We start from the raw sequence: 20,780 nt of genomic DNA, 5'->3' as shown, positions 1-20,780 counted from the left end.
ATGGGAAAAAATGGAGTATGGACAGGGTGGCATTGGATGTGAGGGATGGGTGCCACAGAGTGGACAACAAGGCTCAGGGACAGGGTGCTGGGTCGGGGAACACACTAATGAGGAGAGCGAGCCGTCAAAAGAATGCTCCGATCTGGCACAAGGATTTTAGGATGGGAGGCACATGTTGAACTATAGTTACCCATTCCGGGGTTCAGCTGCTTAGGGGATCCTGCGGGAGACTTTGATGTTTTCTTCTTCTCCTCCACATGTTGGGGTACCCACCCCCGTTGGTCTGTTAGGGGAGGAAGATGTGTTGTAATCTCCCCACTTGGAATGTTCCGTGCACCCCTCCCTTATGCTCGCACCATGGTACAGTCATAGAACCCTGACACGAAGGCTGCCTTAGAATGTTGATGAGGCTGACTTCGTAGGCGAGGTGCTAGCACGACAAGCAAGCTGACTATGCAGTAACTTTGCTATTGAATAAAGAAGTTATTTTTACCTACCAGCGTTGGTCCTGACTTCAATGTGTTTCACAGTTATCAATGTGACTGTGAATGAATGAATGAATGAATGAATCTAGACTTGTCAAAGCGCGAATTTAGCCCAAGGGCGTCAAGGTGTGGATGCAAAACATCAGGAGACGGTAAGGAAAAGAGCATGCTCATACAGAAGAATCATGAAAAAGCCAGGTCTTTAAGGCCTTCCGAAATGGTGGTAACAAGACCTCACCAGAGATTTCTACTGGAATGGAATTCCACAGTTTGGGCGCCACAGTGGAAAAGGCTCTGCCACCCCATTCAACCTTCTTAAACCTGGGAACAGTGAGTAGGTTTTTGTCCGAGGACCGAAGGGATCTAGTGGGAGCATAATGATGAACAATCAACTTGATGCCCTCGGAACCAGAGTCATAGAAAGCTTCATGAGTCAGGCATAGGTTCTTAAAAATGATCCTACGGTCCATCGGGAGCCAGTGCAGAAGCTTGTAATATATGTTATGCACCATGATGGAAAATCACAGTCCATTTGCCAATTTTGCTTGAGCACACACCACCCTACCTAGTCCTCCAGTGGCTCTTCAAAAGACAGAAAGTCTCATGGACCAATAACAGAAATGACTGTCTCACATCATCCTTCCTAAGAAGGACACACACATTGTGATTGTTTTCATGTAGGATACCAAAATGGTCGCAAGAATACAGACAATACATAACCTGCCTTAAAAGTACCACAATATTCACCATGTCAGTTTTGCAAGGCCTTCCTTACCCACACCCAGACTTCATGTATGTTGCTTAGCTGCTTTTTGGAGACTCATCTGTTGTTAATTTGGGCCAGGTTATTTTCCCTTAATTCAGATCATGTACTTTGGGTAGCTTTTATACATTGGTCTCTGCTAAAGCAAACATTGCTTTCATATTTTTTAGAATTGGAGGGTGAAGACGGATTTGCTCCTAAAATCCATAAACTCTAGTAAGTTAAACAAAATGTATCCATTCCAGACCCGCATTGGATTTGGCTTCTGGGGACATTGACATAGTCCCAGTTTCATTCATTGGAGCAGATGGCTAATCTGCCCTGGTTTAGGAAGGAATATTTCTGCGGCTTTACTGCATTAAGAACATTTAATAACCTGAAAATAAATCTCACAGACAATATGCATTGCATTCACAAAGTATAACAAGATGAGCAAATAGTGAAAATCTCTTCACTGCAAAGTTGCTTTTTTATTTTCTGCGTTAAAAAACATAAAATGGGCACCTGTTCATTTTTCACTGGCAGTTCAAAATCCGACAGCCCCTTCATCTTTATATAATCTTCAAATGGTTTGAGTCAAAGCCTGTGTGAAGTAAAAAAGTACTTTAAATAAATCTTTCCATTTTATTGTCAGTCCTTCAGCAAGAGACACCGATCACGCTAGTCAAATGTTGGCCTGAGTGGCCAGTGTGCGTGCAGGAGTCTTTCTTCATTGACTCTGTCTGAGTAATTATTGTTGCATTTATTAATCTTGAAAGAGCCACTTTATCAAAAATGGATTGTGTCTTTTGGGCATGAACATAATGAAAGCAATTTCAGGTCCAAGTAAAGCTCTTATCTCTTAGGACCGTCGAATAAGTTATGGCAGGACCCACATATAATAGAAGAAATAACTGGATCAAGTCGACCTTACAATGAAATAAAATTAAGGGTTTGTCTACTACAACTCTCCCGCAACTTTTTATGTTGCCTTACTCCCATTCATCTGTAAATCACACACATCACCCCATGCCAACGAAAAAACACAAGCCAATTTAAATGTGTGGCTTTAACGAGTAAAAGAACGATCGCGCGAGGTGTTGCTATAAAAAAAACACACACAGGAAAGCAGCAATCTTGTAATGGAATCATTGAGTTATATAACCTGTTCAAACGCATATTGTGTTGATAAAATACTAACAAAAAAGCACATTAGAAAGGGCATGTATGCCACATATGCGTTTTATGAAAATGAATTCCAGGAAAGGCTACAGGCCATTTTGAGTGAGAGATCAGCGAAATGAGCAGCAAATGATTCGAGACACCAACTTTTTGATTAATCTTCTCTTTAAAACAGCAGAAGGGCAATAAAAGTAGCTAAATGTAAATGTAAATACAGCAGATTGAAATAGTAAACAATAAAGGGGAGAAAGGCTCTATAAAGATGAGTTATATAGAAAGAGCAGATGGGGGAAAGAAAATACCCAGTAACAGATGAAAACATTAGTTGAAAGCAGTGCATATTCATCACGATAGCAACCTGGTGCCGAGCAGTCCATCATTCTGCACAGCAAAGTAACTACCGTTCACATCAGATGCAGGCCAGCAGCACACACTCTATGTCGGAGCTCTACAGCGCCCCGAAGGAAACCAGTGTTATGCAAAAAACACCCTTCCCTATCATTGCAGGAAGAACATGAAGGAGGCATAAGGGACAACAAATGCCAGGTAATCCTTACATCACGGTGGGGTTGTCTACTGTTTTGCAACACACAAATAAATGAACAGTTACAGGGGACGTCTACATTGAACCTAAATCTGTTTGTAAAGATATACTCTCAAGATTAGCTAATTTGGCATCAAGTTTGCACACGATTTCCAAACGATTTTTCCAGTTGCAATTCCATACCAATTTAACAAGAGTTACCTGTATGTCCAGGTCCAAGCGTCACATAACACGTTTGACTGGGATTAAGATGTGCCCTTGCTGGTAAGTAAGACATTAGTGAACATTACTTTTAGCACCGTACTACGAAAGCAGATTTGTGGAGGTGGTAATTTGAGCCAAGGATGTCTGTGCCTATATTTTAAGCTGGATTTTGTTGTATTGGTGATGTGCTATGTTCTATGCTGTTGTGAGTTTATGCTGTATGATTGCATTCTTGTTGTGTTCTACTCTGGGTGTTGTTTCACGTTTGATTTTGACTGTTTTGTTGTGTTGTGCCCAGTTGGGTTTTTGTTGTGCTCCTGTTTTGCTTTGCCTGATGTCATTCTGTTATTTACTCTAGAGAAGTCAACAAATGCTGCTATATTTCCAGCCATAAAAAGCACGTCCTTTTCAAGTTGCTGTGATGACCAACTACCACAGTCTAAGGTGGTAAAATGATGGTGCTCGAACGCTTCAACTGTTTAAGATACCGGTCAGCACAGAACTGTGGCAGAGACCTGTCTAGATTCCCACTTTTGTGATAAGACCCCCCTAGACTCATAACACTTGAGTGTGTGCTCTGCATGAATTTCATCATGATAGCCTGAAAAAAAGATCCGTTCAGAGATCAAATATCCAGAACACTGTTATGTGAAGTCTGGAGCCAACCTTTTTCACTTGATTAAACTTAATACAGTTTTAGGTAGAAGATGAGATGGTGTTTTTTTTGTACTTGGCAGGCTAAGGTGAGTCAGATTAATTATTTTCCTTCAGCAGCATTGAAGACTTTGGATAAAGTATGTTTTGCAGAGGCACTGGAGAGATTAATTTTAACCTCCAATGGCCTAAAAACAAATTTCATTTTGAGCCGTCCAGTGTTCCACTATTTTTGATTTGGGTTGGCGCTCTTTACACACGCGTAAATACATACACAGGTTTTAAGCTGGACACTTATTACATTCTCTTTGTGCCCGTAACCCAATTCAGGCACAAGCAGAAGTTTGCACCCGAAGTGGTATTACAACTCTGCAAAGTCACTTGACAGACTCTGTAGTTTTCGACAAAATGTTTTACTAGATATAGGCTGGTGAAAGTTGTGTGAGGAAAAAGCACAATATTCTGAGCTTTTTCGCTTGAAATGAGGAAATATGTGCTATGAACATGTTAGTCATATTCTGAATTGTGTAACTCATAAAGATATAATAGTACAAAACCTGGAACAATTTAAGCCTGCGTTATCAGTAACTCCATGTATAGTATTAATGCAATACATGTGTGAGGTCTTAATTGATGTTGGGGTATATGGTGAGGTGCTCCATGGTCAGTGTGGTTCCACACATCAGTCCCCAAATTCCACAGATCCCTCCTTCTAGCTTGTCCTTTCCAACTAGCCGATCACAGGCCTATCTCTGTTTCATGCAGGACCTGAACTGTGGCACTCAGACTCCTTACTTCAACAGCAGTGGCGGCTCCTCGAGGGAGTGCTGCGGGGTGGGGAAGGGGCAGGGTGGGGGTAGTAAACTCCGGCCATTTGGCGTTGCAGCGCACACACTGTAATTTGTTTTATTTATTTACTTAACTCCGTTCGGCAGTATGCCGGAGTTTACTGCACCCCACCCTGCCCCTCCCCCGCCCAACCACCCACAGCACTCCCTCGAGGAGCCGCCACTGTTCAACAGGTACTGTTCCCCAGTAATTGTTCTTGCCGCCTTCATACAGTCCATTGCCATAAGGCCCACAGCTCTACTGACCACTTTTAGACAGTTGCTGCAGCAATCAATTTTGCTGCCCACTGCTAGTCGTGCTGTGCTGCTTATTGCTTACTAATATATTCATAACTGACTGTTTTTCCCAGCGAATGCAGGTTCAGAGAAAACCCTTCGCACCTGCTACTACTATCCGGAGCATCCCATTTCACTTCTGTCATTTTCACCAACAAAATAGAGGGCAAAAGAGCAGGTTTTTCCCTCTACCCCAAATCATTCCTTCTTTTATTGAAGGCCCTGACTCTTCTTTTGAACCAGCTTCAATGAGAGGCTGAACCTCAGTCAGACCCCACACAGAGAAGAGAAGGAATCACGAAGTCCTGTGCCTTAGAGAAAACTTACCTAGCGCAAAAAGAGGTAAGGTGTTTTTCATGCAAGTAGCCACTGCTCAAGTCCAAGGGGGTGGAATTTCAAAAGGACCATTCGCCATGAAGGCGGGAGGGAGGAGAACCAAGCCCATATACCATTAAATATGGAGGGACGATTAAAAAAAGGAAGTTCACGCCAACAGAGCGAATTTTCTTCTTGACTTCCTCCATGAATGACCCTCTAGAAATCTGTTCCGTGAAAGCCATGGGATAGCCGTGAAGAAGCAATGACTGTCACCATGGTGGTATGTTATTCAATATGTTGAAGATGACAGTAACATTTTCTCAAGTCACAGGCCTTCATCAAAAAGTAATTTGCAGACTTCATCAAAGCCATGGTCTAACCAACTGATATGTGCTCAAGACAACTCAAGCTCAGTCGATTTTGATGCAGGCATTGTGTTAACTTGAAATGTGTGGAGAGCAATAGCCTTTTTACCCAGACTAAGCTAGAAGAGGTGGAACGTTTTATCCCAAGGCCTTGAAGGAAGCATCGTTCATGAAATGGACTTCTCACTGGGCATACTGTTTCCAAGAAGCATCCTAGAGAATTATTTGCTTTAGCTGCTTTCATAAGCCAGGATTGTCTTGTGATGCAAACCAGCAGACAACTGACTCCAGAGAGAATGTCAAAAGTCGCAACATATAAGAGCACTGGAAAATATGATAGGCAACATTATGGATTCAAAGATACAGATGTTATTAGGTAAAGCCACAGTCATTACAAAGTTCTTACCAAGATACAACACATCTTCCTCCCTTTACAAATATTACTAACAAACAATACAAACATCTAATATGAAAGTAAAATGAACATGAGCCCACAACCTTATACATTATGTTTTCTTACACACATAATATTCCAAGCACCTTGGTGGTATTCTGCACCTGGGCAACTTACAACCATCTACCTTCTGTGCACCACCTACACCATCTTCCCTGCAGCTCTCCCTTCTGCCAACATCTTGAACTTTCACCCCAACACTTCACCATCATCCATCATCATAAACCCAATACAACTCTCCAGTGCTTCCTTGCGACTACCTTCTGCTGCTTTAGTCACAACACTCAACATTCTCTTTCAAAGCAACTCTCCACATATTCCATCACTCTCCATTATTCAATATGACTCACGAATCATGCACTCCTTTCACTTTAAATGGTCCACAAAACTTTGTCCAACCACCTTCAATCTGTCCTGATTTAACCTTCACTAAATGACCCACCTTTATCTTTCCACTCCTCCTCTGATCAAAACTGTAGTCCACCTCACCTTCCACCTCTAGGCTTGTCAACACCCTCATCCATGCAGGTGACATTTTAGTGTTTGCTGTTTGTCCCTTCATCACACTGAATGGCATTCTTTTGGTAAAGCTATTCTCAGTAGGGTGAGACGCCCACACTAAGTCACTCACCATCCTTTTAATATCTCTTTTTCTCTCTAGGGACATCTGAATTACTCCCTTCACCATACAATTGGCCCTCTTAACAATACCATTAGTTTGGGGGTTATATAGTGATATCCATGAATGTGAGATCCCACAAAAACTCAAATGACTTGTCATCTCCTCCAAAGTCACCTATGTTCCATTACCAGTAATTAATTTGACTAGGTAAGCTTCCTACCTAAAAGTTTCCTCTAACACCCTGATGGTATTTTTAGTTGCAATCTCATGCATACACTTCACTACAGGCCATTTAGAATGTACATCCACCACCACAAGGGAAAATATAAACTCGGCAGCAACACTTCCCCAGAGGTCCAATACAATCCAAACATTCTGTATGGCATGGCAGCCCTGGAACCACAATCTCTCCCATCATTGACTGTTCACCTACTCTTAATCTCCTCTCTCCATCTTTACAGTCCACACACCAAACCACCCAATCACCTACATCCTGATCCACCCCTGGCCACCAGAAATCTTTCCATAATCTTTTCCTGGTAAGGGTCCGCCCTAAACAACCCTCACATACCCATTTAAAGAGCTTAAATCTTAAGGTATGAGGGCAGACAAACTTGTCCTGCTTAAAATCAGATTACCCTCACAAACCTACAATTCATCAATGATCTTCTCAAGCAGCTGAACAGCCACAGACACTATACTCTCATGTCTAAACCCCTTAATAATCATATCCACCACCTGTAACAACACATCATCTTCCCTCATGCTTTCAAACCAGCATTCCTTCCCAATGGCTCCTTGCCTCCACTCCACCAAGTCATGCACACTTGCCCAGCACCCTCCTTATAAAAAGCTTAAACTTTTACTTTGACCACCTCTTGCCATGGTAATGACAAACTTGACAACTCATTAGCCTGTGCATTTTTGCATCCTAGATTGTACTCCAATTCATACTGAAATTCCTGCAGGAAGGCCGCCAACCGAGCTAACCTAGAAAATTTCCCAGCACCCCCAGGAGACAGTCTTCCGCAAGGGTTTGTGGTTGGTTTATAATACCATAGGATACATTCTGAAATATTCTGCTGCCCACACAGCAGCCAATGCCACCCTCTCCACAACAGAATAATTTATATCTGAATCTGTTAAAGAACAGGAGGCAAATGCCACTGTCCATTTACCTTCTGTGTGCACCTGTGAAAGGACAGTATCCACACCCACTGCACTGGCATCCACCATAAATATGGGCATAAGCCTTGTATCAAATGGAGTCAATATCTTGGCAGAACAAATCTCACTCTTAATGTTATTAAAAAACCTTTGTTGATCTTCTGACCAAACAAATCTGCATTCTTTCCTCAATAGCTTCTTAATATGTTTAGTCTTCTCACAAAATTCCTGACACATTCTGGCATACTACTCAACATGACCAAGGAAGGACCTCAACCAATCTTTGCTAGTTGGAATCAGTGCTTTCCTCATGGCATCTGAGAGGTCCTTCTTTGGTATAACGCCAGATGCTAATAATGTGTATCCAAAATATTCTACCTCCTCAACACAAAATTTACATTTATCTTTTTTGAGAGTCAGCCCAGCCTCAGCAATTTTATCCAACACTTGCTTGAGAACCATGTTAGCGATTTCTACTGTTCCACCAAAAACCAAAATGTCTTCTTGAAAATAAACCACCTCCTTAATTCCTTTCAAGACCTGACCCATCATACTCCGAAAAACACTAGCCAAAGCATTCTAGTGAATTGGAATACCCCCCTTCATAATGAATGCATAAGGTGCTTGGACTCGTAATACACCTTAATCTGATGGTAGGCAGTCGTAAAATCGAGTTTTGAAAAAAACATACCCCCTTTTAAGGACAACACCAATTCATTAATATTGGGGAGCGGGTAATTGTCCACTACAAGGTTTTGATTCAGGGTGCGCAAATCTACGCAGGACCTAAAACTACCATCAGATTTGCCCGTGATGACAACATTAGAAATCCAACTGGAGGTCTCTATGGGTTTAATTATACCCTGATCTACAGTTTCCTCCAGGATCCATTCGACCTCTTGCTTGGCAATGATGGAAATCTTCAGCACCTTGTGTTAAACTGGTACTGCCCAGGCTCTAACCACCATTTTATGAACATATTTTTGAGGTTCACCCATCTCCTTTAAAAACACCTTGCTTGCACCCCTACAATCTCCTCCACAGTTAGCTCATCAACCACTGTAACTTGATTAGGTGCTTGGGGTAAGGATTAAACCTAAATCATAGTGGTGCTCCCATACTAATTTCGGGGGACCACTCTCAGCCACATACACTTTGCCTCTCACACTCCTTTCTATAAAACCTATACCAGTGAGCATATTCCCTGCAACACCTATTTTTTCACCTTGGTATCTGCCAGGGTTGATGTAATTGGGCAAAAGACGTACTTTTGGCCAATGAGACAAAAACATACTCTTGGGTACTATATTATAAACAAAAGCTGAATCCACCATAAACTGATCAGTGTCTCCTTTAATTACAAACAAAGCTTTGGGTCTAGACCTCCTTCCTCAACTATCTACACTATCAGTACACAAAATCTTATCAACATCCACATCCTCATCCTCCCTACCTCCCTGCACTGCAACTACCTTAAATTTGTGCACAATTCCCCCGTGTCCGCATTGCCTACACTCCTTACTGATAGCATAACAGTGTTTGAAATCAGCAGTGTGAAAGCTACTTCCACACCTGGTACAAAGTATTTCCAGTTGTTTTGTAGACTCCATCGAATTAGATGTATTAGCAACATTTATCTTGTTAAACATCCATTTTTAAAAACTTTTTGCATACCCTTTACCTGTGCTGAGCACTCCAGTATCCTCTTCCTCAAAACATGACAGATTTGCATTCTCCTCTTTTTTCCATTTCCTTCATATATCGATCAGACTGCTCAAAAAGTTTCACTATTACAATAGCATCCTGCAGCAATGGGCTTTTTGATGCCCACAACCTCTCCTGCATTATTGTTATTCTTACATTGCACCATTAATTGGTCAATAATAATTTCCTCCCTCATGGCCCCAAACTGACACTGATAGTTCATGCATTCTTGCCATGAACTGATCCACATAATCATTTCCTTTTTGAGGTTGAGTATAAAATCTATGCCTACACATGACTAAGTTGACTTCTTTAGCAAATCACCTCTCTAACTTAACTTTAGCCTCCAAGTACACTTTAGCAGTTAACTGTTGTTGGACTTGGTATCACCTCTTCCCCGGTAAGGAACCAACGCATCACCTCCCCTGCGCTGCAGTAAGGAACCAACTCATCACCTCCCCGAAGCACGGAACCAACGCATCACCTTCCCTGTGGCATTTTGTTTGTTTTGCATGAGGCATCAAAGGTACTTTGTGAGAATGAACATTTACAACTCACATTGAACTGAGCTGTTTCTGCCACTTGAAAGCCTTATTTTTAATACTGTACTGTGGATTTTTGTAGTTTGGTCTTGTTTTCGTTTAGATAAAGATTACCTATTTTTCTAAACTGGTGTGGTGTCCATTTGTAGTGTTTTCACTGTGTTACTGTATGTGTTCACAAATGCTTTACACACTGTCTCTAAGATAAGCCTGTCTGCTCGTGCCAAGCTACCAAGGGGGTGAGCAAGGGTTATTTTAGGAGTGTATCCCCCTTACCCAGACTAGAAGCAAGGGTCCCTATTTGGACAAAGGTACCTACCCCTGCCAACTAGAGGCCCCCATTTCTAACAACTGTCCATTATTCCCAACTGACACTGTTAAATACTGAAAGACATGTTGACCCTCCTTTCCTAATGTGCTCAGAAGCAAGGCTTTCTTTCAAGCTGTACTAAAGTCCATCCCATTTAATCCTTCAATATAGTTCTTGGAAATGTCAACCCATTCCTCCCATTCGATGGAGGAGGAATGATTACTGCATCCATCTTTACCCCAAATCACTACCTGTAACACTGTCAAAGATATGTAAGGCACACTTCCAAGGTGTGCCTATCATCATTGCCCACAATACCCTGTGAATATTAGATGCATAAAGTCACAGTGTACCTTAAAACCAACAACACGGAGTGCATATTACCAGTAATCATCGCAGTAAATGTACTTTCCTGCCACTACATGGCATTAGGCACTGTTTTGAAGGGTGTGCCCATCATCGTGATATGTATACAGTAAATGTATCTTTCAGTTACCACATGGCCTTAGGTACCATCTTGAAAGGTATGCCTATCACCGCAATGTGTTCCTTGCTCACCGCACAGCATTAGGCACTAATTTGAAAGGTGTGTATATCACCGCAATGTACACATTTGCAGAAGAAAGGATTGTTAACAAAAATGCTGTCAGTCTGATTCCCTTGTCGCACTTTTAACTTCAGTGAACAAAGATCTCATATACCATAGAAACAGAAGCAGGGACTCCCATTCATCCAAAATGGCCACAATGTGCCGCATGACGTCTATGTTTGCAGGCAATAGAGCTTGTTCCACCTGCGTGTCATTGCTGCTGTTCTGCATTGTTTTCTACAGACGGTGCCAATTACTCCTGGTCTCGGGTGCATGTTCCTGAGCACGAGAATGCAACAGTGGATCTACATGCTCAATCTCCACAGATTACATGTGCAGGTGCCATTGCTTGCAGTTTGAGCCAATTCAATGCACAGTAAGGATTCTGATCTGTTTAATAACACTTGGTGCACACTCAGTAGTGTATAAACTACACAATTAGCAAACTGCCCGAGTGCCTAAGTCTTTTCTACTCTGAGGCACAATGGGGCTTGTCAACTGCCCCAACTTACAGCTGCCTTTGAATGTGATAATACTATGATTGCACGATAGCCCAGCCCGTACTCTCTCATGAACAATCGAGCCTTGCCTCCTGGGGGAATCCCCAGACCTAAACTGCAGAAAGTGGAAATTAGTTACTTGGATTCAGATCTCGTATTAGCCAAGAGATAAATTGCAATGGTGGGGAAGTCTGCGATGGAGCCAGTCCTGGAGACTTGGATGAAAGACTTCACCATGTCAGCTAGAGCAGAGGAGAGGGTCTTGCTTAGAGAAGATGCGCGACTGGTACAGACGCCCAATCGTTGGGCTGTGGACTGAGGTGTTGGTGAACTGAGAACACTGAGAGGGTGATGTGGGATCAGAACCCGAAGAGCAAACTGAGTCGGCCAATAGCGACCTGGATGTACAACGAGGCACTGAGATAGAAACAAACGCACACTGATAGGCACAAGCTCATTCATTTTCCCCTTCAGGATCACACACATCACACTTACTGCAGCCCTCCATGGCTGGCCCTGTGCCCACCCTCCCTCTTTCACCCCTAGGTATGGCAGAAACACCCTGGTATACACTGAAATGTCTGCCCACTGATGCCTGCTTACCCACTCCTTATTTGAAACCACTTATTTACCACGATAAGAACACCCCGAGACAGTTCAGTTTTCTTTTTTACCTACGTTCATTTCCATGTTTTCCCCCTCCCCTTACACCTGACCTGGGGTCTGCAGACAACAGAGACCATAACACTTATGCAGTAGCCCTACCTCGGCTGAGGCGGTGACCATATTGTGCGGTAAGATTAAATCAGTCCATTGCTTTGTGTGGGTTAAATAGAATGACTCTGTCGCCTTCAGGGGATGAACGTGAGTAACTTTATTTGATGCTTTGTCAGTTATCATGTTTTGTCTGTGTTCCACATGTTAATTTTCTGCCGCCTAAATGGCCTTACTGGAAAGTGGTTCTGCATAATGTAAGGCTGTTCTCACAAAAAAATGCCGATAAACATAGGTTTAAAAAAACTATTATGTTTCATCAGACTTTTCTAGTAATTGGGAATTTACTTTTCTTTTCACTTCTTTCAGTTTTTTTGACTTTTTCATGTATTCTTTTTTTTATTCCTGTGAGTCTCTCCTACTTGATTCGTTCTGTTTTGCAATGTCAGCCTTTTCAATATTTTCTTCTTCACTGTTTCTTTTCTTTGAATCAATGTGCTTGCTTGCTTGCATTACATTTTTCTTTTGATTTAGCTTTTAGTATATTAACTTATTATTTTAGTATTTTTATTCTCTCCAAGGATTGACTGGTTTCCATCCAGACAAGATGCAAATCTTCTAACAATTATTTTCTGTGGCATAATGTTTTTTTCTGAGTCTCGCTATCTTTATTAGGTTATGTTCTTCTCAACCACAGCCCCTGCTGATTGTTTTACAAATTGTTTTTAGTCTGTCTTGACTTGTAGTCTTGACTCGAATTATTAATGTAGTGTCCTCTTTTCATTGTTTTAATCTTTCAGTTATCCACCTTTCTTCTGTGATTCCTTTTGTTTATTTGCAGGTTTTGTATTCCAATAGTTACCATCGTTTTCATTCCAATTATGTGTTGTCATTTCGACATCTCTGTCGTTTTCTAGATACAACTGGAACTTTACTTTACGGTTTTTGCTACGTTAATGTGTAGAAAATGTGTTAAGCAATAGCTGGTATTGATGTTGAGAGTCTACTGAAAGGTCCACTTGCTTGTTTATTTCTTTTCTCTGGAGCATGGGGTCATATTTTCCTCTAAACTTTCTTCTCCCACATGAAACTTTTCCGAAGCAGTGCGCATCATGGCTCACTAGTCGACTTCTTCCTCTGGCTGGAGATTTGTCTTATTATGTTGTTTATTAATGGCACAACTGCTTTTTTATTTTACTTACATCGTAATGAGTTGTTTTCTTAGATCGCATTTTCTTTGTTTTCTTTCTATTATATCTATATATACTTTTATATTCTTGTCGTTGATATATTTTCAGCCGATGAGGTCGTTATTTAAAAGCGATTCTTGAGGTGTAAATACTATTTTCAGCATATTTAATTCATGCAGTTTTTATATTTTGAATATCAGTGTTGGATGTTCACCTTAGAGTTGACACACCAGGCATGTGCTGTCTGATATCAGAAAGCGACTTATTAAAGAAATGTCTTAGAACTTAATAATGGTAACTGAAAACCAATGTGGCTCTTGCCAATAATATTGCAAATCTGTCCAGCAGAAAAACCTGCCGTGGCTACGTATAAAAAGTGTAAATTAGACAAACTGTGTGACTGTAATGATGCTCGGGAAGTTTTTTATTTTTGCAGCTTTCCTTTGCACAATGGTATTGAGCACAACACTAAGGGCCATATTATCAAGAACAGCGATAACATTATCGCCGGTTTAGCGGCAGGAAACTGCCGTTAAAGCGGCGAAAAGGGGCTTGATAATATGCCCTTGTGAATTCCAATAGAAGCCCAGGTTCTGGTGTGAAGCACTTCTGTGACACAGTGGCGTCGTAAACAATGCGCCACTATGCGACATATTTACAACGTGATGCATCTAGTGAGATGCGTCACGTTGTAAAGCCCTGCGCTACATTATACCTGCGTCAGGTATAATGTATGAAGGGTGGGCGTTCCATCGCAAGGACAGAACCCATGTGGCAGAGGGACGTGCATGATGCACAGAGATAACAAATAACTATTTCTGAGGTAAGTGAAGACATGACACATTAGAAATGATACATCACATATGGGGTAGTGCTTGGTGCACAACTCAGTCACAGCCTTTATTCAGGTGGCTACCACAACTGAATAACCATAAATGTTAATGGGCAAATAATGTGCCAAGAGAACAACATCAGCTCACAACACCAACTATTTATGGAGTCATTTTTGCATCCCTTTGGGTTGGCTTTCTTCGCAGCTGCACTGGTTTGTGGAACAGATGCAGTGTGACACCCAGATGTATGGCGGCATACTCGCATAGTTGGGCAGGTTTTATATGTAGACACATCACTGACAATTGATCCCTCCTCGCTCTCAGGTGGTGGAGGTAGGAGGCAGACACAGGCTGTGGATTAGAATGTTTTTAAGTGCTGTTGTGACCTGCACCAGCTTACGAGCAACGTTCTGGCAGCAGTGAAACATATCCATTTGGATGTTCACTGTATGCCTGGCCAAACTTCATGTGGCATTTCCCTGGTGGCTGATGGACCTTTTAAAGGTGTCAATTCATCCAATGTACTGCCTGTGGTGCATACGCTGGGCCCTGTGCTTGCTCTCCATATTAGTTTACGAGTGCTCCTGCCCCTTCCCATATGCCTTAGTCAGGCGCCGCAGCTCCCTAATGACCCACCTATTTTTTTGTTCTGAAGGCTCTGTATCCTTAGGATGTACCGCTTCAGGCCACCCAAGATGGATGGTGTTTCGGCCCCTCATGGCATGGTCTCTGTGTGGCTGCTCACAGCTTGATCTCTATTGTGGTGGGGTTCCTCACATTGGATTGTTCACCTTTGCTATCAGCAAAAGTGGGCAGTGGGGAGGTGCAGGCTCTCCTGCTGGTTGGTGTAGATGTGCAAGGTGGTGGTGATGGTAGTGTGGGGAGGTCCTAATGAACATCAATCCCCGCATCCCCTTCATTTGGCACAGGTGCAGAGACATATTGGCTGTGATCGGTGGGACACATTTGAACATTTCTTTTTAAATAAATGGTATACACTTTTGGCACTATAATGTTGTGAAATGTTGTGACTTTGTTGCATGTGTACATGACATGTTGATGAGGCGCACATGTGTTTTGTGTGGTCATCAGCACATGCTGCATTGCCTCAATGCAGAATTTCAAGCTGTGTTGTATGTAATGTGATTTGCCTAAAAACATGGCCTGGATGTTGCATGAACATAGATAACTTAACCTGGCTGGTGCCTGCTGGGATGAAGGTGTCAATGTTCTCAACCCTGGTGACAATTTCCAGGTCTAGGGTCACCTAGATAAACGTCTTCATGGCAGTCAGAAGGGGTGGGGGGCATGATGGTCCTCCTCTAGTCCTTTGTCCATTTGCCTTCCTGGTGGCCAACCTGTCCTCAGGTCATACCATTGCTTCCTAATTTCAGGGATTGTTCTCTGCATAACCCCCAGGGAATTTACCTTCTCCAGTACCCCTTCCAGATGCTGTTCTTCTAGGCCTCTGAGACTGAGAAGGAGGCCTTACAAAACAGCTGGTCCATACTTCCAACACACTCCACTGTTCAATTTTCTCTTTTTGCTGCTCCCAACTTCCTTGATATCCTCTACAGTCATGATGAGGTGTGCTAAGGTTTCTGTGTGCTGGAAGCAAAGTTTCTGGGCCACTCCCTGACTCTAGTAGGTGTGTTAGGCCTGTAATTTGCCCCCACCCAGCTCTGACATATCATCAAATTGCTTCCAACTGCATTTTGGTCTCTTAAATTGCCATTTCTTATCAAGAAATCACAATTTAGCGAATTCTTAAATAGTAATTTCCTAATAGTGTTAGCGACTCTCTAGGAATCGCTATTAGGAAATCGCATCCTTCGTACATACGGTATCACTATTTGTGAGTTGCAATTTTTGAATTTCATACATGTGGCCCTAAGAGCCTGATTTAGATCTTTGTGGATGGGTTACTCCGTCACAACGGTGAAGCATATCCCGTACTCCAAAATGTAAATCCCATAGGTTTTATATTAGACATATAACCAAAAACGCAGGTGATACCCTTGCAAAACCAGATCGTTTTGTCATCGAAAATGTTGATGCCTCCTTAATCTGTTTTGGGCCGTTCCCTGTTGTGTGCACTTTGCCCAACCACACATGTGAGGTAGCATTATTATCGGAAGACCGGGAAGAATGCTGAGTGGTAGGAAATTTGTGCCAGCTCAGTGATCCCACAACTTTCCCAGAGAGAAATAGGAGGAAAGTGATTTTGTTTAGCCAAATTTTAGATTTGCCAGTGATTCTGGAAAGGAAAGAGTTTGGGGATTGATGCGAGCCACACCTCCCTGGATTTACCCTGGTGTCTTGTTCTCAGAAATGTTTGAGTTTGGTACGTTTCCTTAGATGGTCGTTGAACCCGGAAGCAAAAATGCAGATGACCCTCAAGCAAAACCAGGTCATTTTGTTATCGATAATTTTGATGCCTCCACAATTCATTTTGGGCCCTTCCCTGTCATGGGTACTTGACTCATCCCCACAAGTGAGGTAGCATTCTTAATGGGAGACCTGGGGGAAAGCTGGATGGTAGGGAATTTGTGCTGGTCCAGTGGTACCACAACTTTCCCACAGAGAACTGTGAGGGAAACAAGATTTAGTTTTTAAGCTACATTTTAGGTTTGCATGGAATCCTGGGTTACAAAACATTGGGGGATCCACACAAGCCACACCTCCTTTGACTCCCCCAGTTGTCTATTTCTCAGAAATTTCTAGGTTGATATATTTCCTTAGATGGCTGCCAAGCCCAGGACCAAAAATGCAGTTGACCCCCTTGCAAAACCAGGTTGTTTGGTCATCGATAATTTTGATTGCACCGCAATACGTTGTGGGCCCTTCCCTGTTGCATGCACTTGGCCCACCCACAAACGTGAGGTAGCATTTTTATAGGGAGACCTGGGGGGAAGCTGGGTGGTAGGAAATTTGTACCAGCCTGGTGATACCACAACTTCTCCACACAGAAATTTGAGGAAAATGGGATTTCTTTTGCTAAATTTGTGGATTTCAGGGGTTTGTGGGTAAGAAAACATTGGGGGATCCATGCAAGCTACACCTTGCTAGACTCCCCCAGGTGTCTAGTTTTTAGAAATGTCTGGGTTTGGTAGTTTTCTTTACATGGTTGCCAAGCACGGGACCAAAAACACTGGTGACCCCCTTGCAAAACCAGGTCATTTTGTGATAGATAATGTTGATGTCTCCAGAATAACCCGGTATTTAAAGCGCAAACTAATCACCCTTAAGGGTCTCAAGGCACTGGGGGATTAAGCGAGCTATTGCCCAGAGTCACATGGTGGTGGGCTGAGCTGCCACCGGCGCTGGAGATCGAACCGTGAGCCCCGTGCTCCAGAGTCATCCACCCTGGTCGCTGCACCACACCTCTCACCAATAATTATTGGGCCCTTCGCATTTGCGGCCACTTGGCCCACCCACACAAGTGAGGTAGTATTTTTACTGAGAGACTGGGGGGAATGCTGATTGGCAGGAAATTTGTGCTGGCCCAGTGTTTCCATAACCTTCCCACACAGAAATGTGAGGTAAGGGTGATTTCTTTTAGCTAAATTTGAGGTTTGATGGGGATTCTGGGTAAGAAAAAATTGGGAGATCCATGCAAGTCATACCTTTCTGGACCCCCCGAGTATCTACTTTTCAGAAATGTCTGGATTTTATTGGTTTCCCTAGATGGCAGCTAAGACGGGGACAAGATACGCAGTTTGCCCCCTTGGAAAACTAGATTATTTTGTGATAGATAATTTTGATGTCTCCACAGTATGTTTTGGGCTGTTTCCTCTCAAGGCATTGGGCCTATCCACAAACAGGAGGTACCATTTTTATTGGTAGACTTTGGGGAATGCTGGGTGGGTGACAGTTTGTGCCTCCCTGCAGATTCTAGAACTTTCCATTACTGAAATATGAGGAAATATATTCTTTAGACAAATGTTGAGGTTTGCAAAGTATTCTGGGTAAAGAAATGTGGTAAGAGTCATACAATTCTACACCACCAGATACTACAAGAGTAGTTTTAAAAAATGTACATGTTTGCTAGTTTTCCTTAGATGCCGGCTGAGCTAGGGCCCAATATCCATAGCCAGGCACATTGCAAAAAAAAAGGGTCCATTTTCAGTGGAAAAATGTGACGGGTCCATGTTGCGTTTTGGGCCATTACTTGTCAAGGTGACTAGGCCTACCCACACACATGAGGTACCATTTTTATCGGAAGACTTAGGGGAACACATAAAAGTAGAACAAATATTATTACCAATTGTCTTTCTCTGTATTTGCGCCTTCCAAATGTAAAACAGTGAGAAGTCGTTTTGAAAAATGCCCTATAATTCACATGCTAACATAGGTATCCACAACTTCAGAGATGTGCAAATAACCACAGCTTCTAAACTCCATATCTTGTTCGCGAGTCGGAAATACATAGGTTTCCTTGGTACCTATTTTCACTCTTTATATTTTACCAAATGTACACGATGAAAACCATTGGAAGGTGCAGCTGAGTTATTGGCTCTGGGCACCTCAGGTTCGTAGTGAACCTACAAGCCCTATATTCCCTACAACCAGAAAGATCCAGCAGACGTAACAGTATATCGGTTTTGAAAATCTGCCACAGTTAGATGAAGTTGCAGGTGAAAATATAGGTACAAATGGCTTTTTTTCAACTCAATTTCAATATTTTTTTATTTCAATTGTTACTTTCTATAGGAAAACCTTGAAGGATCTACACAAAGAACTCTAGCTGAATTCAGAAGTTATCTACTTTTCAGAAATGTATAGCTTTCCGGATCAACTATTGGTTTCAGACCCATTTCTACCACTAACTGGAAGGAGGTGGAAAGCACAAAACATAGGGAAAATGGTCTATGTCCCAGTAAACTACAAAAACTGTGTTGAAAAATGTGGTTTTCTGACAAAAGTCTGCCTGTTCCTGAAAGCTGGGAAGATGGTGATTTTAGCACCACAAAACATTTGTTGATACCATTTGCAGATACAAAAGTCAGACACTATCCTCTGCTTCACCTTTTTCCTATTTTTCCCTCCCCAAAAACAAAATGTAGCTGTTTTTTGGCTAATTTTTCTGTCCCTTCCTGGGGCATCCACAAACCCTGGGTACCGTTAGAAACCCCCAGATGCTGGAAAATAAGGAAGCAAATTTAGCATGGATACCTTATGTAGACAAAGCGTTAAGGGCGTCTAAGCGCAAACGACACCAAAAGAGCCAAAAAAAGGCTTGGCACAGCGGGGTTTGGGGTTGGGCGAAGGCCTGGCAGCGAAGTGGTTAAACATGCATAAATGCACATTTTGCCACTGAGACAGCACTCTACCTCTACACTAGATAGGTATTTAGACTTATCCTTAATGGAGTACATCTCCTGACGGGGCAGGCCTTGAGAAATATACTCGCCCACACGCTATGATGAGTCAGAATTGATCAGGGAAAGCAATATCTAGTGCCTGTTCGCCCAGTCTGGTGAGCTGACAAATAACAGGTGTTTTGTTCACTTAGAAAGTGAAGGAGCAATTAAACATGCCTTTAAATCTTTTTTTTTTCTCTTGACACTGTTAGAACTGGCCCTTTTTTCAGGGTTATCCTGGAACATTTTGCCTTCTTCCTATATTTTATGGGACCTGTTTTTGTTGGTTTTATGACTCTGGGCACTTACCACTGCTGATCAGTGCTAAAGTGCATGTGCTCTCTCTTATAAACTTGGTAAGATTGGACTACACCTGTTTGGAATATTTAATTTACCTGTAATTCACTTGTACAGTGGTATCCTACATACCCAGGGCCTGCAAATCAAATTAAATGCTAATAGTGGGTCTGCAACGCTGCTTGCACAACCCACAGAATTAGCCTCTTAAACTTGTCTCAGGACTCTGCCACTGCAGAGCCTGTGTGTGCAGTTTTCTGCCACAGTAACTTGGCATTTAAAGAGTTTGCCAAGTCTGAAACTCCAATTGCACTACATATAAGCCACCCCTAAGGTAGGCCCTAGCTAGCCCTATGCGCAGGGTGCTGTGTATGTAAAAGTTAGTATAGGTGCCTTTGTTGTGTGGCATGTCCTGGTAGCGACAAACAGCCTATTTGGTTTCTCACTGTTGTGAGGCTGCTCCTCTCATATGTTTGCAGTAGGAATCCCCTGATATGTGTTTTCGAGGTTCTTTTTTTATAATAAAAGGATAGTGTGACCATGCTTGGTATGTTTGGAATAGTGGTAATGAATCCTAGTTCTTGGTGATTTTTCTATTACTATTTTAGAAATGCCACTTTCAAAAGTGGGCATTTCTGAGGGCTTACAACTCTATGTGCTTCCAGCCTGACTCCAATCAACAACTGGTTTAGACTGACAGGGGCTTGTTTTGTGCATTCGCTCTAGACAGTCACAAAGGGGTGGAGGTGTATTCAGCCTTCCCTGAGTGACTCAAAGCCAGGCTTAATAGACCTGGCCTGCATTTAGAGTGGTGGGAGAAGTTGTCACCTGCTCCTGAATAGGGCTGTGCCTGCCTTTCACAATGCTGTCTTTGCCC

The 20,780-nt window shown here is 42.5% G+C and overlaps 1 protein-coding gene across 2 annotated transcripts in view; it reads right to left on the bottom strand.

Moving 5' to 3' along the window:
• SGCZ (sarcoglycan zeta) overlaps positions 1 to 20,780 on the bottom strand; it is a 4,297,431-nt gene that overhangs the window by 1,813,470 nt on the left and 2,463,181 nt on the right. For both annotated transcript variants that reach the window (XM_085642032.1, XM_085642033.1), the window contains exon 7: positions 1,753 to 1,831. In XM_085642032.1, the coding sequence (XP_085498158.1) occupies positions 1,753 to 1,797 (45 nt within the window). In that variant the 5' untranslated portion in view covers positions 1,798 to 1,831. The remainder of the gene's footprint in view (positions 1 to 1,752; positions 1,832 to 20,780) is intronic.

The sequence above is a fragment of the Triturus cristatus genome, chromosome 2_2, assembly GCF_964204655.1.
Source record: "Triturus cristatus chromosome 2_2, aTriCri1.1, whole genome shotgun sequence".
Lineage (NCBI taxonomy): Eukaryota > Metazoa > Chordata > Amphibia > Caudata > Salamandridae > Triturus > Triturus cristatus.
The sequence above is the reverse complement of the archived record's forward strand: the minus strand, read 5'-3'. Positions and strand labels throughout refer to the sequence as shown.